This window comes from Erpetoichthys calabaricus, chromosome 3, assembly GCF_900747795.2.
Source record: "Erpetoichthys calabaricus chromosome 3, fErpCal1.3, whole genome shotgun sequence".
Lineage (NCBI taxonomy): Eukaryota > Metazoa > Chordata > Cladistia > Polypteriformes > Polypteridae > Erpetoichthys > Erpetoichthys calabaricus.
This window is the reverse complement of record NC_041396.2, coordinates 19,056,133-19,078,529: the sequence shown is the minus strand read 5'-3', so window position 1 is coordinate 19,078,529 and position 22,397 is coordinate 19,056,133. Positions and strand designations below refer to the sequence as shown.

At 41.5% G+C, this 22,397-nt stretch overlaps 1 protein-coding gene across 1 annotated transcript in view; it reads right to left on the bottom strand.

The window, feature by feature from the left end:
* Positions 1 to 22,397, bottom strand: part of LOC114647662 (CMRF35-like molecule 5) — a 56,469-nt gene that overhangs the window by 18,761 nt on the left and 15,311 nt on the right. The window contains exon 3 of the mRNA XM_028796269.2: positions 12,971 to 13,309. Coding sequence (XP_028652102.2) covers positions 12,971 to 13,309 — 339 coding nt within the window. The remainder of the gene's footprint in view (positions 1 to 12,970; positions 13,310 to 22,397) is intronic.

Genomic DNA, 22,397 nt, shown 5'->3' with positions numbered 1-22,397 from the left:
TGGTTGAGGAGAGTGAGAAAGAAGAGGGTCTGGACAAAGAATCAAAAGGCAGTTCTGATTTGATTTTATCCTTGGGTTTATGGAAAATTGAGCAATTTATGCATTTTAAGTTCCTCACAGCACACCATTCCTTATGGGTTATTTACAAGGCGAGTCAAAATTATGTTAATATTTGAATGGCGGAAACAATTTATTCACAAAACATACTTCATATGTGCAAGATGATTTACAACACTGTCATTTTCAACTCACAAAAACCCAACGAGCAACAGCACCATTTAAAGCCCGGACACACATTTCACGGGGAATAGATGATACCACAGTCCATATTCTGTCCTTCAGCATGAACTTTCCTGCTATACATACGCGCTCCTTCGCCATACCCCATAACCAGAAATCACAGGGTGTCAAATCAGGGGAGTGTGGAGACCATGGCAATGGTCCACCACGACTTATCCATTGACCTGGAAAGGTATGGTCAAGATAAAAATAATCCATTAGCGTTAACATAATTTTGACTCACCCTGTACTTATGAAGAGGAATTTTTGTTTTGATTTTGGACATTGAGCCATTTTTATTTAAAACAATCAAAGCAATGAGCTGATGCACCAGTCTTTGCTTGCTTGAGTCCTCATTACACATGTTGTGGTGGACTGGGACTCCCCTTTGTCACTGGATCCAGGGGAGCAGCCATGGGAGCCATGCTACGTCCCTCAGAACCTTTGCTGGCAGCACCCCTGGGTTGCGTTGGGGCCACTTTTGTGGAACACCGGAACTCAACCTGGTTGGGCTATGTGGCCTCCGCCGGGCGAGCTGCATAGAGCTACACAGCTTAACAAGTGGGAGCGCAGCCACACCTGGAAGTAGGTCAATGAGCACCTGCAGCACTTCCGGGTGGGCTATAAGAGGAGCCTGCAGCCACTACTCAGGACGCCAGAGTTGGGAGGAGGAGGACGAAGCTGCCTGGGAGAAGTAGTGGAGGAAGATCTACAGGTGAAAAAAAAATAAATCTTTGTTTGTTTTACACGTGCCTCCATTGTCAGTCTGTGTCGGGTCAGCACCAACCAAGCGCCAATATCACAGCGTTCATCTCAGTACATGACTACTGATGTGCGCGTTCAAGAACAAGCAATGTCGGCATCAAACCGAAACGAAAACCACGAGTTAAAAGCAGAGGTCCTAATGTAACTACAGACGTGGACAAATACGTTTGTCAAATTACATGTCCATTGAAGTGGTGTGGTCTGGCCCCTGCAAATGGATGACATGAAAATTGTTGCCCTCCATGTGCCTCAATGCCTTGGAGATGTTGCCAAGTAAAGCAAAGCAAGCGTGACAAGAGATCAACTGTTGCTTATTCTACAAGGATATTTTAAAATGGCCTGGACACAATTGTTGGGACCCCAAGAAAAAATTACAAATAATTGGATTCAAAGGATTTTTCAGACTCGCCTTTTCCTTGAATTCATATCACACACGCTTCTGCAATCGTGCAATCATTTATTCAGTTGATTTAAATGGAGAAAAGTCATCACTCGGCCATTTGGTGTCATCGTGTCCCCCACACTGAACATGGACCAGAGAAAGCAGAGGAGAGAGTTGTGTGTGGAGTTCAGAAAGAAAATGATAGACAAGCATGTGAAAGTCAAAGGCTAGAAGACCACCATCTCCAAGCAGTTTGATGTTCTTGTGACAACAGTTGCAAATATCAATAAGAAGTTTAAGGTCCTTGGGACTGTAGCCAACCTCCATGGATGAAGCCAGCAGAGGAAAATCAACCTCATAATGGGCAGAGGAAACCGTGAGAATGGTAGACAAAAAGCCAAGGACAAAGAGATACAAGCTGAACTCCAAGGTCAAGCTCCATCACTGTCTGATCGCATCATCTATCACTTTTATTTACATATAATATGAATATAGATACTATTTATAGACAAAAGGATAATATACAACACTAAACATAAAGAAGAAACGTAAACATAAAGAAGAAGGACGCGTCACGCCTGGACAAACTGGTGAGGAAGGCAGGCTCTATTGTAGGCACGGAGCTGGACAGTTTGACATCCATGGCAGAGCGACGGGCGCTGAGCAGACTCCTGTCAATTATGGAGAATCCACTGCATCCACTGAACAGGATCATCTCCAGACAGAGGAGCAGCTTCAGCAACAGACTGCTGTCACCGTCCTGCTCGACTGACAGACTGAGGAGATTGTTCATCCATCACACTATATGACTCTTCAATTCCACCTGGGTGGGTAAACGTTAACATTATTCAAAGATATTGTCTGCCTGTATACAGTGATCCCTCGCTATATCGCGCTTCGTCTTTCGCGGCTTCACTCCATCGCGGATTTTAAATGTAAGCATATGTGAATATATATCGCGGATTTTTCACTGCTTCGCGGATGTCTGCGGTCTACAGTACGTGTGCTTCCTCAGTTGATTTGCCCATTTGAATTCAAACAAGTGACGCCTTTGAATTCAAACAAGGGACGCTATTGGCGGATGGCTGAGAAGCTACCCAATCAGAGCCTTCGGTTAAGTTCCTGTGTGCTGCTGATTGGCTCAGCGACGGAGTGCTGCATTAACCAGGAAGTCTAATCTCACTCATTCATCATTAACGCACGTTACTGCTACTGCTTCAGGGGCCGTGTCCAAGCGCCAACAGAAGATGCAAATGATTGCAGAAAAGGTAAAAGTTTTGGATATGTTGAAGGAAGGAAACAGCTACACCGCTGCAGGACACCATTACAGCATCAATGAGTCCACGATTCTTTTTATTTAAAAAGGAGGAAACGCATATAAGATCTACGGCCGCAGTGTCCTTTAACCAGGGTGCAAAACGAGTTGCAAGTGGACGTGATAAGGCAGTAGTCTGGATGGAATCTGCTTTAGGGATTTGGATTGAAGAGTGATGGAAGAAGTACAATGGCGGTGCTACACAGTCGCCTGAAGAGGCTCCTTTAGAAGAGCTGTAACGCTATCCTTTGTAGTGCAGTAAAATTAAACTCATCGTTATCGGACAAGTCGTCGTGTCATTGTTGGTGAGTAACCATAATTAATTATTTATGTACAGTACTTATTACATGTACATAGTTTAGTGTCACTGTACACACATTTTACTGTATACAATTTTTCTTGCATTGTACGTATTTATTGCTGGTGGCCTGTCTGTCGTAATGGCTGTAACGTATTGATATCGGAGACGCTCGATATCTTTAAAATAATATTTAGGTTTTACTGTATGTAAACTGTGTTTACATACATAATTTCAACGAATCTTACCTAATATCTAAGAGAATACAAAGGGTTTATGCTGTATAATTGTGCGTGAAATGTTTATAATAGTGTGGGAGAGTTTATAAGGGCTTAAAATATATAAAAATAACCATATAAACATATGGTTTCTACTTCGCGGATTGTCTTATTTCGCGGGTGGCTCTGGAACGCAATCCCCGCGATGCAGGAGGGATTACTGTACCTGCATTGTTATCACTCTTTAATTTAATATTGTTCTTTATCAGTATGCTGCTGCTGGAGTATGTGAATTTCCCCTTGGGATTAATAATCTATCTATCTATCTATCTAAACAAAAAATTCTGTAAGCTTTAATTGAACTTTCTCTCCTATAGAGAAACTCACTTGATCTTTCAATTCATGTGGTCAAGGTGGATAAATATATACTTGCATATATCTATCTTCTATTATTCTTATGTTATAAATAAACTAGCTGTACCCCGTGGCGGTATCCTTCAATAAGGGCGCGTAAATAAAGGCGAGCTTTGAAAGGGCGACCTCAATTGAGCACGGCGAATAAAGGCGTTCGTAGATAATTTAGATAATAATAGATAGATAATAATAAAATATCTACGTGGCATTGCACATAGTTGCGTTTGCCTTTACAGTAATCCCTCCTCCATCGCAGGGGTTGCGTTCCAGAGCCACCCGCGAAATAAGAAAATCCGCGAAGTAGAAACCATATGTTTATATGGTTATTTTTATATTGTCATGCTTGGGTCACAGATTTGCGCAGAAACACAGGAGGTTGTAGAGAGACAGGAACGTTATTCAAACACTGCAAACAAACATTTGTCTCTTTTTCAAAAGTTTAAACTGTGCTCCATGACAAGACAGAGATGACAGTTCTGTCTCACAATTAAAAGAATGCAAACATATCTTCCTCTTCAAAGGAGTGCGCGTCAGGAGCACAGGCTGTCAGAGAGAGAGAGAAAAGCAAACAAATCAATAGGGCTGTTTTTCTTTTAAGTATGCGAAGCACCGCGGCACAAAGCTGTTGAAGGCAGCAGCTCACACCCCCTCCGTCAGGAGCAGGGAGAGAGAGAGAGAGATAGAGAGACAGAGACAGAGTTTGTTTTTCAAGCACAAATCAATACGTGCCCTTCGAGCTTTTAAGCATGCGAAGCACCGTGCAGCATGTCATTTCAAGAAGCAGCTGCACAAAAGATAGCAACGTGAAGATAATCTTTCAGCATTTTTAGACAAGCGTCCGTATCGTCTAGGTGTGCGAACAGCCCCCCTGCTCAACCCCCTACGTCAGGATCAGAGAAAGTCAGCGCAAGAGAGAGAGAAAAGTAAGCTGGGTAGCTTCTCAGCCATCTGCCAATAGCGTCCCTTGTATGAAATCAACTGGGCAAACCAACTGAGGAAGCATGTACCAGAAATTAAAAGACCCATTGTCCGCAGAAATCCGCGAACCAGCAAAAAATCCGCGATATATATTTAAATATGCTTACATATAAAATCCGCGATGGAGTGAAGCCGCGAAAGGCGAGGGATCACTGTATTCGCTGCGCCCAATTGAGGTTGCCCTTTTGAAGCTTGCCTTTTTGTGTGCGCCCTTATTGAATAGAACCCCCCGTGGCTATGCCCACAGAGTAATGAAACAGGAGAAAACTTTAAAAATCAATACACGCTGGCACTATATCTGATCGTGTTCAGCTCTGATGGGAGAGTGTTCCCCGCGTTGGGAGAAAAGCACATGGCCTTGATATCTCTGGCAATCAGCAGCTACCCTCTAAAACACCTGGAGCTCTGATCTCTCTCTCAAAAACGTCAAACGTTATTCCTTAACAATCTGTAGATGATAATGTCTGATGAATAAACAGGTACTGCTGGCTAAGCGGAGGGAAGGTGCACTCCAACACGTGGCGAGACGTAGACCAACTTGAACAGAGGCTGGCGAGTGAATGAGGAAGGCCCCGCCCCCCTGCTCTCAGCCCAGAGCCACTCTGTTGGATTTGCATAAATACATCGGTACCACAAACGAACTCTGGGACTTAGCGCAATGAGAGAAGTCACAAAATCAATCGGAAAGTTCAAGCAAATTATAGAAAACAACCAGATCTAAATCTGTTAAGTAATTATCTTATGAAAAGCGGACAGACATACAGACAGAATGCGCTTCGACCATGAAATATTTAAAACCTTAGCGAGCACCTATGGGCCAAGGGTAACCTACATTCCAAATTTCAAGTCCCAAGTCCTCCTGGTTCGGGAGATTTCGTGATGAGTGAGTCAGTGGTATTTGGCTGTTATATATATACATACTGTATATACAGATTATAGTATTTTGTTTATTGCAGCAAGCATGTTAGGGTTATTTGTGAAAAGAAGTCTATTGCCATATCAAGAGCACAACTGAGAAAGTGAAAGTGTTTAAACAGAGATGCCTCACACACATGGTGGCGCAGTGGTGCTGCCTCGCAGTTAGAAGACCTGAGGTTCGCTTCCCGGGTCCTCCCTGTGTGGAGTTTGCATGTTCTCCCCATGTCTGCGTGGGTTTCCTCCCACAGTCCAAAGACATGCAGGTTAGGTACATTGGCGATTCTAAATTGTCCCTAGTGTGTGTTTGGTGAGTGGGTGAGTGTGTGTGTGTGCCCTGCGGTTGGAATGGCGCCCTGCCCGGGGTTTGTTTCCTGCCTTGCGCACTGTGTTGGCTGGGACTGGCTCCAGCAGACCCCCTGTGACCCTGTGTTGGATATAGCAGGTTGGATAATGGATGGATGGATGGATGCCTCACACAACTTGCATTAGTTTGGCATCCCAGGGTGGGTATTGTTACATCTCCACTGGCTGGGATTCAAAGTTTTGTTTTATGTCTCTTTTGCTTAATTTTGAGCTTTTGAAGGATATTAGTTTAGTTTTGTTTATTGTCTGCTTTGTTGCATTTGCTTGTGCTGCTGTAGATATGAAAGGCACCATACAGTATAACAGACAGATAGATTGATATGAAAATCACTATATAATGGACAGACAGATAGATTGTATCTATACAATAGACTATAGATAGAGTGGACTGTACTTTCTCCGGTCCTGTTCAGCCTATATACATCGGACTTCCAATGCAACTCTGAGTCCTGCCACGTGCAAAAGTTCGCTGACAACACTGCTATCGTGGGCTGCATCAGGAGTGGGCAGGAGGAGGAGTATAGGAACCTCATCAAGGACTTTGTTAAATGGTGAGACTCAAACCACCTACACCTGAACACCAGCAAAACCAAGGAGCTGGTGGTGGATTTTAGGAGGACCAGACCCCTCATGGACCCCGTGATCATCAGAGGTGACTGTGTGCAGAGGGTGCAGACCTATAAATACCTGGGAGTGCAGCTGGACGATAAATTAGACTGGACTGCCAATACTGATGCTCTGTGTAAGAAAGGACAGAGCCAACTATACTTCCTTAGAAGGCTGGCGTCCTTCAACATCTTCAATAAGATGCTGCAGATGTTCTATCAGACGGTTGTGGCGAGCGCCCTCTTCTACGTGGTGGTGTGCTGGGGAGGCAGCATAAAGAAGAAGGACGCCTCACACCTGGACAAACTGGTGAGGAAGGCAGGCTCTATTGTAGGCATGGAGCTGGACAGTTTGACATCTGTGGCGGAGCGACGGGCGCTGAGCAGACTCCTATCAATTATGGAGAATCCACTGCATCCACTAAACAGGATCATCTCCAGACAGAGGAGCAGCTTCAGCGACAGACTGCTGTCACCGTCCTGCTCCACTGACAGGCTGAGAAGATCATTCCTCCATCACACTATGTGACTCTTCAATTCCACCCAGGGGGGTAAACATTAACATTATACAAAGTTATTGTCTGTCTGTATACCTGCAATGTTATCACTCTTTAATTTAATATTGTTTTTATCAGTATGCTGCTGCTGGAGTATGTGAATTTCCCCTTGGGATTAATAAAGTATTTATCTATCTATCTATCTATTTAGATTGAGATAGATAGACAGACAGATGGAGAGATGATACTTTATTTGCCCCCAAGGGAATCTAAGGCTTTGCAGAAACTCAAGAAAATGTAAATATTAAAACAAACAACAACCCTCAATCACACATTAGAACTTCTTGCCTGGCTAATAACTTGAGAGGAGTTTCTGTCAAGTAACAGACCAGTAGGTGAGAATACAAGGTTAACCATAAAAGAAAAAAGAAAAAGAAAGCAGTGGCTGTACGAGGAAATGAATTGAGTCAGCACCGAGTAAACACACACTTTCTCAGCCTTTACATTACATTAAAAGCAATTTCACGGCCGCATTTGCTGCACAATTTACTTATTCAGTGTTTCTGTGACAAAGTTATTTATTGGCACAGTTCCGGAGCTGCTTTTCAACGTGGTGTAAAAGCAGGCAAAAATTTTATCTTGAGACTCTCCATCAGGTAGATCTTTCAAAAATGATAACTTTAAGAAATTTAAACTACAATTAGTCGCATACCATCCATAAGCAGCAACATCACGTCAATGAATGTCATTTTTATGTATGTTTATTTGGGCTTCATTTACAATTACAGTACATGGTATTGTAAAGTGCTGCTAAAGAGCATGTAACTAATATAGTCTACTGATACATGCAGAATCATTCTATTATGGCTGTAATATTTGAATATGACTTACTGTTAAAATATCTCTCTATTATAAAAAAAATCTTGCGATGATACAAGACTTTTTTCCTGTGAAGAGACGTGATCTTTGGAAGAGAGACAGAGATGCACTTTCACGTCCCGCGAGATGGGCAAGTCACGTCATACAACCTTTGGAAGGAAGTCCTGTGATACACATGCAGAGCAGGTTAGAGATAATGGAAGTAGGAAAATTTGAGAGTAAAGATCACATTAGTGCAAACAAATGGAAAATATTACTCGGTGAAATAACGGAACAGCGAAAAGAGATTGAATATTCGGGTGCTGTACAGGCTTTTAAATATTCGAAGCGCCACATGAAATGCAGATCACGTGGCATGGCAGCAGCAAGCTGATCGAGCAAAGAGGCGGTAAAAGAAACAACTGTTGCTTGTTTCCCATTGTATCACCGTTTAAGATGGGTTTCGGAGGAGCAACTGTGTCTCCTTGGTGTGCGTTCTGCCCCCCTTCTTCACAATGGAGCGTAGTGCTGGCGTGGCGTGTTGCTGTGGGAAAAGGGGTATGCAAGAGAAATTCAGATCACACTGCAGCAGCAAGCCAACAGCTGATCGAGCAAAGAGGAGGTAAAAACTACTGTTATTTGTTTCCCATTGTATCGCCGTTTAAGAGGGGGTTTCGGAGGAGCGGCCGCATCCCCTTGGTGTGCATTCAGTTCCCTTCTTCACAACGGCATGTAGCGCTGGCGTGGGGGGAAAGGGGTTGGCGAGCGAAGCCCCCTAGTTTCATAAAGAAAAATGTGGTTACTAAGTCTTCATCCAAACTACTACTTGTTTTTAAATGAAACAATCTCCATCCTCACTAAAACAAACTAAAACGTGTTTGATGTAGTCGACCACCTACACTGGGCCTGCAAACAGAATAGACGTCTTATCCAACACTGGTGATCCTTGTAGGGATGGTAAAGACGGCGGCCACAGAATTTATTGTAAAACCGTACTGACCGCTACCTTATTTGCCTTTTGCACACAGAATTCAAACTCTACAAGACATAATTTAGATCAACACAGGTAAACAAAACCAACAAACACCATGGAAAGCAACTCCTCTGTGTCTGCTGTGCTATGAAATGTTTTTCTTCTGTGAAAGGTGAAGTTGCCTTAGAATACAAATCCCAAACCAATAATACCCAAAGCCGGGAAATCATACAGAGTCCGAATGCCTTCTGGTTTCAGTTTAGACTTTCATTAAAGATAACAAAAAGCTGCAGTCTGTCCACGGAGTGAGCTGCTCTTCCAGAGCGTAGCTCAACATGCCTGCTATGTTAAAGGACACAACCTAATGGCATTTTGCCACCTTTGTGCAATCGCCCTTCAGTCAGGACCACTTTACTAGGTTATGCCCCTTTGTGTTCATTGTTTATTATGCTAATAGCCAACATCTGTTTGGCATTTTGCCATCTTTGTCTCCCATCCTTTTTTGCCCCCTTAATGATAATTGTCATTGGCTGGCCAGGTGTCATTTTTACATGTAGGACTCCAAGCATATCAGTGCATTCCAGTGTTCAAACTATATTGGTGAGATTACAATATACTTTAAAAATGACACCTTATAAGGGGCAGAATCACATAGTAAAATAAGTTCTTAATTATATTACACATTATAATTTCTGTGCATACTGTATTTGAATTATGCAGTATGATTGTATGTGTTACGGGTAAAGCCAGAAATTGGATAAACCTTGCATCGCCCGGGTAAAGCTTACATTATCCAACGTAAAGCTTGAATAACATATGAATTTCTAACTTTACTTGGGTAATCTCTTTGGATAATGCTAAATTAATTCAATTTTTGGGCTCAACCCATAAACTATATAAAAATATTCATAAAATATTCATGTAGATCCACATTCATAAAGGTACTGATCAGGATCCAATCAAGGAATGGGCCAAGTAATATCCATGAACCAATCAGAGTGCGATTAGAGTGGGCGTCTTCACCCATCCACATTACAATGCTGAGGCTGCGTTTTCAGAATTTTACGGCTCTGTTTTCAGGGCTTGGAAACACCAGGGTGGAATGGATGGAAGAAGAAAACTGAAGTCTGCTTTTTTAATTGAAAGCATAGTAGCGGCAACGGGGGCCGGACTCTATGATGAAGTCATAGTATATTATATATATATATATATATATATATATATATATACAGTGCATCCGGAAAGTATTCACAGCACATCACTTTTTCCACATTTTGTTATGTTACAGCCTTATTCCAAAATGGATTAAATTCATTTTTTTCCTCAGAATTCTACACACAACACCCCATAATGACAATGTGAAAAAAGTTACTTGAGGTTTTTGCAAATTTATTAAAAATACAAAAACTGAGAAATCCCATGTCCATAAGTATTCACAGCCTTTGCTCAATACTTTGTCGATGCACCTTTGGCAGCAATTCCAGCCTCAAGTCTTGTTGAATATGATGCCACAAGCTTGACACACCTTTCCTTGGCCAGTTTCTCCCATTCCTCTTTGCAGCACCTCTCAAGCTCCATCAGGTTGGATGGGAAGCGTCGGTGCACAGCCATTTTAAGATCTCTCCAGAGATGTTCAATCGGATTCAAGTCTGGGCTCTGGCTGGGCCACTCAAGGACATTCACAGAGTTGTCCTGAAGCCACTCCTTTGATATCCTTGGCTGTGTGCTTAGGGTCGTTGTACTGCTGAAAGATGAACCGTCGCCCCAGTCTGAGGTCATGGCGGGCTGCCATGTGCCTTTTACTAAGGAGTGGCTTCCGTCTGGCCACTCTACCATACAGGCCTGAATGGTGGATTACTGCAGAGATGGTTGTCCTTCTGGTAGGTTCTCCTCTCTCCACAGAGGACCTCTGGAGCTCTGACAGAGTGACCATCGGGTTCTTGGTCACCTCCCTGACTAAGGCCCTTCTCCCCCGATCACTCAGTTTAGATGGCCGGCCAGCTCTAGGAAGAGTCCTGGTGGTTTCGAACTTCTTCCACTTATGGATGATGGAGGCCACTGTGCTCATTGGGACCTTCAAAGTAGCAGAAATTTTTCTGTAACCTTCCCCAGATTTGTGCCTTGAGACAATCCTGTCTCAGAGGTCTACAGACAATTCCTTTGACTTCATGCTTGGTTTGTGCTCTGACATGAACTGTCAACTGTGGGACCTTATATAGACAGGTGTGTGCCTTTCCAAATCATGTCCAGTCAACTGAATTTACCACAGGTGGACTCCAATGAAGCTGCAGAAACATCTCAAGGATGATCAGAGGAAACAGGATGCACCTGAGCTCAATTTTGAGCTTCATGGCAAAGGCTGTGAATACTTATGTACATGTGCTTTCTCAATTTTTTAATTTTTAATAAATTTTCAAAAATCTCAAGTAAACTTTTTTCATGTTGTCATTATGGGGTGTTGTGTGTAGAATTCTGAGGAAAAAAATGAATTTAATCCATTTTGGAATAAGGCTGTAACATAACAAAATGTGGAAAAAGTGATGCGCTGTGAATACTTTCTGGATGCACTGTATATATTATATATACACACACACACACTATGGGGCTGTGCCTCCTACTAGCTTTGCTTGCCCACCCCACAACCCCCATCCCCGGGGCGCACTCAGTCTTTGCATTGAGAAGCTCATAGGGAAACACTGAGAAAAACAGAAAGGTCAGCATATGGTGTGCATGGATTTGGAGAAGGCGACACGTCTGGAGGTCTGGAGGTGCATGAGGGAGAAAGGAGGACCAGAGAAGTGTGTGAGTATTGTCCAGGGTGTGTTTGAGGGAGTGAGGACTTTGGGGAGAAGCAATGTTGGGGAAACAGACAAGATCCCATATGGAGGAGGTCTGTTGATCTTCTTGAAGTCCTGACTGCTTTGATCTGGTGATGGATATGTTGAGTCCTGGGATAAAAAACCAGGTCCTCTGGTGCATGCTTTGTACTGATCACACCAGAAGAGAGGAAGTTGGAAGAATGGAGAGGGGCTTTGGAAGATGGAGGGTTGAAAATAAATAGGAAGAAGATGACAAAATGTGTGAGGTTTAATGATGATCAGGATTCAGAAGTTAGCCTGCAGGGGGAGCTATTGAATAAAGTGGATCAATTTAAATATCTAGGATAAGTGGTAGCCCAAGATGGAGAATGAGATGCAGAGATAACCCATAGAGTGCAGTGTGGATGGAACAATTGGAAGAAGGTATCTGGAGTATAGTGTGATTAAGGCAAAGGTCAAGGCTAGGCTTTAAAGACAGTAGTTAAGACCAGCAGTGATGTATGGAGCTGAGACATGGACAGTAAAAGGAGAGCTGGAGAAGTTAAGATGTTGCAGAACTGAGAATTTTGAGAACAACAAAAGGTCAGAATAAGAAATGAGACAGTCAGAGGTATAACAAAAGTGGGAGAGATAGCTAAGAAAATACAGGAAAGTCAGTTGAAGGGGTGTGGACATGTAGTAAGGAGAGGCAATGAAGATGTGGGCAAAAGAATGATGGGAATGAAAGTACAGGGGAACAGAAAGTAAGGGAGTCCAAAGTGGAGGTGGATGGATAAAGTAGAAGAAGATCTGAAGGAAAAGGGTCTGACTGGGATGGAGGTGCAGGACCGGGCTTTCTGGAGAAGGTTGATCAAGCACATTGATCCCACAGAGAAGTGGGAAAAGATGGAGAGGAAGAAGTTTCTAGCAGAGGAAAGGGCATGGGGACCTAATCCAGGTCTTTAAAATCCTCAAAGGGTTCAATAAAGTAGATCCAGCAGAATTCTTCCAACTAAAATGGCGAATCGTGTATGTGAGGACACCTAGTGCAAATTAAGGGGAAATTAGTTTAAAACTGAAGATAGGAAGTACTTCTTTACTCAGAGTTGTGGGAATCTGGAACAGACTATCAAGTCATAAGGTGGAAGCAGAAACCTTGAAAGCCTTTAAGGCATATCTGGAGGAGATATTGGGACAGCTTAGCTATTAGCTAAACAAACAGGCTTGATGGACTGAAAGATTTCCTCCCATTTGTCAAATTTCTCAAGTTCTGATGCTTTCAAAGATCTACTCTATTAGAGGCTCTTACCTGGGTAGACAATCAGCGTGAACTCATTGTATGAATCTACACGCTGATCTATGTCAACTCCAATCCAATATTTCCCAGAATCACTGAGTTGGAGGTCACAAATGGTTGCAGTGATGACTGTTGTGGAGGTGTTGTCAAACAGGGAGTATCTCGCCGCACTCACCAGAACATTCTTTAGGTCAGCACTAATCAACATATCTGCATTGGAGTTGCAAGGGTCCTTGCACAGGTACTTCCTGTGTTTCTCATATCCACTTTCATATTTGATGTCAATCATCACACTTCTACCACTGAAGGCCTTCTTTGTGGTTCCTGATGTACTCCTTGTAGTCTCTAAAACTGAATGGAGAAACACTTCAATTAAAGGGGGAATCATATTAAACAGTAAGGATTATTTGACATACTCATCCCTCCTGTCTGCTAACACCGAATGCCAGATGTATCAGGAAGGTCAGATTTAATGGCAGCAATATTTTCTACAAGTCAGTAACCTCGATGGTTCCTAAATTCCAACTGTAGGCATCCCAATCAGATGGTCACCACCACCCTTTAACCTTAATAGCAGTGTGAGAAGATGACTTTAGTAATGATGGTGATAAACAAGAAACAATGGGAAACAAAGGGAGATCCAAAGTTTAGTAACAGCAAGGGGTTCCAGATGAAGGATGACATGGTCAAGTCTGGTTTTTAGAAATTGATTTATTAAAGTAATATGCCTGCGGTGGTTTGGCACCCTGCCCGGGATTGGTTCCTGCCTTGTGCCCTGTGTTGGCTGGGACTGGCTCCAGCAGACCCCTGTGACCCTGTGTTTGGATTCAGTGGGTTGAAAAATGGATGGATGGAAGTAATATGCCACCTTAAAATGGTATTTTTATACCAAGGTGCAGCAATGGCCAAAAAAAATTTGATCATCATCTTTATGGAGAACAACATAACAAAAGTTCTGATTGAATGGGACCCAATATTGATCATCACTTGGACAACAGCAAACGATACCAAAAACATCCATGAAAAAAAAAAAGACGTTACTCACATTGCAACTCATCGAGTTGAATGCTTACAATGTTATTTTTTGCTAAATTATCATCAAATAAATAACTCCAGAAAATGAAAGTAGTTCCCAAACAAGAACCCTCTTCACATGGGATTGTGCTTTTGAATTGAAGCCCCGCCTCTCCCCCTCATTCATTGGTCAAGAGTCCTGTCTTTTTTGACATTGATCAACCAAAAAAAGATCTTTTAATGTCATGTCATCTTTTAATATATATATAGTATATAAACTCACACAAACACTCTTATAAAAGCACACAGACAGGGTCACTCACACACAACCATGTGAAAAAGTAACTGCACCCCATGGAGACTGATGACTTTTTCAGGATGTTTGAACATGAAAACAATAGTAGCAAACAGTGCCTACAGATAAAGGTGATATACCTGAATGAAAACAGTAAGAACATTTGCCATTTCAAACATTTATCCAACAAAAAAAGTAGATGTAAATGGTGTATTGGGGGAAAAGTAAATCCACCCTTGGCTTCAGAAGCTGGCATTGCCACTTTATCAGAAGTGACTTCTTATAGGTATTTTTCATAACTGCCCACCAGTTTCTGAAACTTTTGACTGTGGACTCCATGCAGAATTCCTTTAGTTTCAAGACATTTTTGGTTTTCTTACAAGTTCTGCCCATTTCAAATTTCTCCACAACATTTCAATGGTATTTATATACTGTAAGTGGCTTTGATTATGCCAGTCCAAACCCCTCCAGTTCTTTGAGACATTCCTTGTTGGATTTGCTAGTGTGCTTTGAATGATCATCATGTTGAAAGGTCCATTTCTGGTTCAGCTTCAACTTTCAGACAGATGGCTGCACATTTGCCTCAGCCACACTGGGATATGATGCAGAATTCATACTCAACTCAATGGCTGCAAGCTGCCCAGGTCTATTAAGAAGGCTAATGTACTCCCAGGATGCTATAAGTGTAAAAGGAGGTTCTGCTGAAGCTTTATAACACATTGGTGAGGCCTCATCTGGAGTACTGGGTGCAGTTTTGGTCTCCAGGCTACAAAAAGGACATAACAGCACAAGAAAATGTCTAGAGAAGAGCGACTGGGCTGATGAGAGGACTACAGAGGATGATTTATGAGGAAAGATTAAAAGAGCTGAGCCTTTACAGTTTAAGCAAAAGACGACTAAGAAGAGACCTGACTGAAGTGTTTAAAATTATGAAGGGAATTAGTGGAGCGAGAAGGTGACTTTAAAATGAGTTCATCAAGAACAGGGGGACACAGTTGGAAACTTAAGGGTAAATTTCACACAAACATCAGGAAATTTTTCTTTACACAGAGAACTACATACACTTGGAATCAGGGCTGTCTTAACGCATGGGCATGCTGGGCATATAAAGGCACTATATAATAGATAGATATGAAAGGCACTATATAATAGATAGATATGAAAGGCACTATATAATTGACAGATAGATAGAGATAGATAGATATGAAAGGACAGATAGATTGATAGAGATAGATAGATATGAAAGGCACTATATAATTGATTGATAGATAGATAGATATGAAAGGCACTATATAATTGATTTATAGATAGATAGATATGAAAGGCACTTTATAATTGATAGATAGATAGATAGATAGATAGATAGAAAGATATATAGATAGATAGAAAGATATATAGATTGATAGATAGATAGATATGAAAGGCACTATATAATAGATAGATATGAAAGGCACTATACAATTGACAGATAGATAGATATGAAAGGCACTATATAATTGACAGATAGATAGATATGAAAGGCACTATATAATTGACAGTTAATTTCACACAAACATTAGGAAGTTTTTCTTCACACAGAGAGCCACAGACACCTGAAATAAGTGACCAAGTATTGTGGTGGACAGCAGGACTTTAGGGACCAACAAAACTCAACTTGATGTTATTTTAGAGGAATTAAGTGGATAAATTTGTCAAGTTTAATTTTTCTAATTTCCTAATAGTAGTGCTTTGGGATAGTATCTGGTTTCTTTTAAAGTTTTTTTCAAAAACTGCTTGATAACAAAATACTTAGTTTTTAAAAAAAAAAACAAAACAAACACGCACACACACGCACACACACACACACAAACTTCCTAGGTAAAAACAGCAAAAGTTAACAATAAGCTGACAGTAGATACTGTATACTAAGAAATCAAGAATAAACTTTCATTAATGTTCAGCCTCTCTAACGAGGGTCCATTGTAGTTATGCATTTATTTGGATGGTAGATATTTGTGCACAAAATTGGAACTGAAACTAGAAGGGGGTGGTAATGGAGGAGTCAGGCAAACAAGCGTTTCTTTTCCTCTTCTCTGTTAGTGATTGTCAAAAAACACACCGAACTAACAATTCTGAGATAAAGCTTGTCAAATGTGATCTGAATGCCATATGCCATTTAATAGCATTAGGTATTCAGTTGGATATAAAACATTATTAAAAAATGATCATGTCTGCACTGGTCACAGCCAAGGACTTAGTCTTTGATACAATCTGACAGAGTATTATGGGAAAAAAAAATTCAGAGAACTGCAGTAGCTCCCCAAAGGAAGCCCACCAGTCACTGGCTTGCAGATGTAAACAATTTGTTGGTACCCTTGACAAAAAAAAGACCCCACAAATTGTCCCTGAAATAACTTGAATCTGACAAAAGTCATTGGCACCCATCAGTTTATTTCATATTTAAGAAAAATCAGACTTTGCTTTACAGATTTGATTGAACTGAATATTTAAAATAAAACAAAAATGACAATGACATGGATAAAAATGATGGGACCCTTAACCTAATATTTTTTGCACAACCTTTGGAGGTCATCACTGCACAGAAGCGATTCCTAGAGCTTTCAGTGAGACTTTTCGTCTTGTCCACAGGTCATTCGGCACACTCGTCCTGAGCAAACTGCTCCAGCTGTGAAGGTGGTCTTCTCCAGACTGCATGTTTCAGTTCTTTCCACAGGTGTTTGATAGAATTCAGATCAGGGCTCCTAGAAGGCCACTTCAGAACAGTCCAATGCTTTGTACTTAGCCATTCTTGGTGTGTTTTGGCTCCTTTCCCTGTTGGAGGATCCATGACCTGTGACTGAGACAGAGCTTTCTGACACTCGGCAGGACGTTTCACTCAGAATGTCTTGATGGTCTTGAGATTACATAGTTTCCTGCACAGACTCCAGATGCAATAAAGAAGCCCCAAAACATAAGCTAGCCTCTGTATTTCACAGTAGGTCTGCTGTTCTTTTCTTTGAAAAACTTCATGTTCTTATCTGTGGACACAGAGCTGATGTGACTTGCCAAAAAAACCTCCAGTGTTGTCTCATCTCTCCAAAGGACATTCTCTCAGAATTATTGTGGTGTGTCAATATGCATTTTAGCGCATTCCAGTCTGGCTTTTTTTTTTTTTTTTTATGTGGAGTCCTCCAGGGTCTTCTTCCATTGAGCTCACTATCACTCAACAAGGTGATGGACCTTGACCTTGGAGTTCAGCTTGTATCTCTTTGGAAGTTGTCCTTGGCTTTTTGTCTCCCATTCTCACTTTCCTTTTGCAGATTCTAGGCTTAAAATTTCCTCAAGCAGCTGAGTCCAGGGTGAAAATTGACCTTAAATTTCTTCATAATATTTGTCACTGTTATCACAGGAGCATCAAGCTCCTTGGAGATGGTAGTCTTCTAGCCTTTGCCTTTCACATGCTTGTCTATCATTTTCTTTCTGATCTCCTCACATAAACTCTCTCCTTTCCTTTCTCTGGTCCAAGATCAGTGTGGGAAACACGAGGACACCAAACAGCATTTCAATCAGCTGAATGATTCATTGTACAATTGGAGACAGACATGATGAATTAAGTAGAGAGTCTGGGGGGAACCTCTATTCCAATTTAAGATCTTTTCTTGGGGTCCCAAGGCCATTTAAGGAGATCGTCAATACTTGATCTCTTCACACTTGCTTTGCTTTACTCCAGAGATGTCAAAGGCAGGCAGGCTGCTTTTCATTTCACTAACTTTTCACGCAGTACTTTTTCCAATGACCTGTAAAGGGGACAAAGTTGTCCAAATCATTAGTTAAATTAGGGCCTCTGCTTTGTTAGCTCAAGTTTTAACTCTGCGTTTTCATTTTGTTTGATGCTGGCATCACTTGTTCTCGAACCTGATGAGCTGGAAGGGGACCAACTGATTTGTCCTCATCTGTATGTTTGATTTGTATTTAAACAAATGGCACAGTTTCCCAGATTTGCAGGAATTACAAGCACAAATGTGGAGATCCACTGGGGAGTCAACTTTGTTATACAATATAAGAGATTTCTAAGAAGTAGCTTCCCAAAGTTAACTGATCTGTACGGACATACCAAGTCTTTTTGAACTAACCCTAACCCTAACCCTAACCCTAATTCGGTTTAAGTTGAGATATGCATTGCCTTGGTTTCTTAAGTTTCATTGTGTGAAAGGATTTGTTAGTTCAGGAAAAGTGACTTAACTCTTCTGCGGTGGGCTGGCACCCTGCCCGGGGTTTGTTTCCTGCCTTGTGCCCTGTGTTGGCTGGGATTGGCTCCAGCAGACCCCCGTGACCCTGTAGTTAGGATATAGCGGGTTGGATAATGGATGGATGGATGGACTTAACTCTTTTAGGGTGGATGTCGACATCCAGAGGTAGAGGGCGGTAATCAGCTGCAAATGGTGATAAAACTCACCGTTACATTCAAGGTAGACCCTTCTTTGCTTGGAGGAATGTTAGACTCGTTGACTCATCATCTAATCTCTGTGTGTGGGTGAGTTACAAAACGCAAACAAAGGCGAGAAGGCATCAACATCTCATGAGAGTGCAGAAAGCAGAATACTCAGCAGATGATGTTTTGTGCATTATCGTTGAGCCAGAATCTGACTTTTCAGACTCTGATTTTCTTGAAGATGATCAGGAGATGGGCAGCACGGTGGCACTGTGCTAGCACTGCTGCCTCGCAGTTAGGAGACCTGAGGTTCACTTCCCTGGTCCTCCCTGCGTGGAGTTTGCATGTTCTCCCCGTGTCTGTGTGGGTTTCCTCGCACAGTTCAAAGACATGCAGGTTGGGTGCATTTGCGATCCTAAATCGTGCTTGGTGTGAGTGTGTGCCCTGCGGTGGGCTGGTGCCCTTCCTTGCATATGTTTTGTTATGTTGTGAATTATATTTGTAAGAGCCATTTTCCTAGTTATATAAGATTCATAAATATTTTACTAGATGACAATGCATAATCTATGGGAAGTTCCTAAAACCACCATAAGTAGAATTGTATTGGTATATTCTTGCTATTTCTAACAGCTTTGAGTAAACATTATTCTTCAGTTAGTGACCAGCCTTGCCATGTGTAAGGTGTAGAGGCATACGGTTTAAAACCGTTACCGTGCTAACGGGGCTACGGGCCGTTTGAGTGTGTGAAGTAACTTGTAAAACAGCACTTATTTAAGTGCAGAACCGTACACTTATAGTGTACAGAAGAAGAAGTTAAGTATATAAGAAGTTAAGAACATTTAAATAAAGAAGAAGAAGTACTTTAAGTACAGAAATAACTAAAGTTTCTCAAGGAAAGCTAAGTTTAGAGAAGATACATGTTTTCTTTTTTTGCCTTTAATTCTACGTATGTAACTATTTTTTCTTTTATCCTTTCCAACCCACTGAATCCAAATGGTCTACTGGAGCCAATCCCAGCCAACATAGGGCACAAGTCAGGAACCAATCCCGGGCAGGGTGCCAACCCACCGCAGGACACACACAAACACACCCACACACCAAGCACACACTAGGGCCAATTTAGAATCACCAATCCACCTAACCTGCATGTCTTTGGACTGTGGGAGGAAACCGGAGCGCCCAGAGGAAACCCACGCAGCTACAAATATATTCAACCGGTCATTCAGCAAACATACTGCCAGCTCAGAAATTGTAGGAGGTCCTTTACTGCCAAATGACCTCTCCAAACCGGGTGATATGTCCACCTCAACACTCTGCTCAGTTATATAAAGTATAGAGAAGAATGTCATTTTTTAAAAAGGATTTGTCATTACTGTACGAAGTGATAGGTGAGTTGTTGTCAACAAAATGCAAACACCTGACAGGAAGACTGAAATGTTTTCTATTTGTGACCTGCTGTCCATAAAGCATTTCAAATCAAGAGTTGCTGTGCACATCTCAGTCACAATGACATCAAACTGCCATCGTTTATTAAACGGACTGAAATTACAGTGGATGAGAACCCCACAAAACGTGCCAGTCCTATCTGTTGAATTCTTCTAATATAACATCAAGTCAAGTTTTGAAAGTCCCTAAAGTCCTACTGTCTGCCACACTACTTGGTCACTTATTCCAGGTGTTTGTGGTTCTTTGTGTGAAGAAAAACTTCCTAATGTTTGTATCAAATTTACCCTTAACAAGTTTCCAACTGTGTCCCCGTGTTCTTGAAGAACTCACTTTAAAGTCACCGTCTCGATCCACTGGACTAATTCCCTTCATAATTTTAAATACGTCAGTCAGGTCTCCTCTTAATCTTTTATTGTTTAAACTGTAAAGGCTCAGCTCTTTTAATTTTTCCTCATAACTCATCCCCTGTAGTCCTCTAATCAGCCCAGTCACTCTTCTCTGGACCTTCTCTAGTGCTGTTATGTCCTTTTTGTAGTCCTGGAGACCAAAACTGCACCCAGTACTCCAGATGAGGCCTCACCAGTGTGTTATAAAGACTGAGCAGAACCTCCTGTAACTTGTACTCCACACATCAAGGCGCTATATAATCTGACATTCTGTTAGCCTTCTTAATGGCTTCTGAACACTGTCTGGAAGTCGATAGCTTAGAGTCCACTACGACTCCTAAATCCTTCTCATAAGGTCTACTTTCAATTTTCATTCCTCCCTTTATGTATTCAAACCTAACATTTTTACTTCCTACATGTAATACTTTACATTTGACATTAAATTTCATCTTACACAAATCTGCCCGAGCCTGTCTTCTGTCCAAGTCCCTCTGTGATGATTCAACGGATTCTAAATTATCTGCCAATCCACCTATCTTGGTATCATCTGCAAACGTAACCAGCTTGTTATTTATATTCCTATCCAAATCATTCATATATGTTAAGAATAGCAGCGGCCTCAGCACTGACCCCTACTGGACACCACTCTTAACATCAGCCAGTTCTAATAGTGTGAGAAACCCAATCAGAATCACTTTATTGCTAGCGTGTGAATCATACCTGAAATGACTTCGGTGAGGTGCAAAACATGGGATACAAGACATTACCAACTCAAGACAACACAATTTCAGTCCACCGTTAACCGGATGCTGTGCAAACCACTATACAAATACAATTTCTTGAACAATTACAAAACTTCAACAGTTAACTCAAACTGATAGCTATATCATTTTGTATACTTTTTCTATCCAATAGTACAAGTTGAACAAGTCTGAAGTGTTTATGAATAGACAAACAGCACAGTTACATGTTGCAAAAACAGTTAGGAGCAACCCTATAGAAGTTTATTTAGGATCAGAACAATTTTAAGAAAGAAGCTGCAGAGATGGCATGTAGTTCAGATCGTGATAGACCTGCGCCTCCTCTGTGCTGGCAATTTAATGAACAGATGGTTGCTGGGGTGGTAGGAGTCAGCTGCCATCTTTCCTGCTCTCTGTTTATATTTGTACTTGCTAACCTTCTTAAGAACTCGAGCGTAAATATTATTTGGCCGTGGTGATTTGTTTAATTTCAGCCTATTTAATCTCAGCAGCACTTCTCCCTCTGTAAATTTCCAATTCCTTCAGTACCTCCTTAGCAGTCCCCTTTACCACTAGGAGGTTATCCACTTCCTCAGAAGAATCCAAGTTTAGAGTATCCGCTATTTCATTGTCTGTATCTTCTAAACCTCCTTAATGTTCCTGATGTACTTCACCTTCTCCTTGACTGTTCTTTTACTACTAAAATGCCAAAAGAATCCTGTAGGGTCTTCTTTTGCCATATCTGATATATTCCTCTCCAACTGTCTTTTAGCCTTCCTAATATCCTTCTTAATGGTTGCCCTCATGTTCTCATACGCTCTACGATTCACTTTAGAGTTATTCATCTTATATGCCTTAGAAATTTGTTTTTTCCTTTGCAGCTTCTCATTAAACTCTTTATTAACCCACTGGAGTTTGTTTTTATTTCCTATTAATTCAAAATTTAGGTATGTACCGGTCCTGCATTAAATGTAAAATAATTTTTAAACCTGTTCCACTGCTCCTCAACTGTCTCCACCTTTAAAAGCTTATCCCAGTCTATACTCAGACTTTCCCGTATCTCCTCAAAATTTGCCCTGCCACAGTTAAACTTAACGGTTTTAGTATTTGCATCCGCACTCTTACAACACACTTCTTCTTCTTTCGT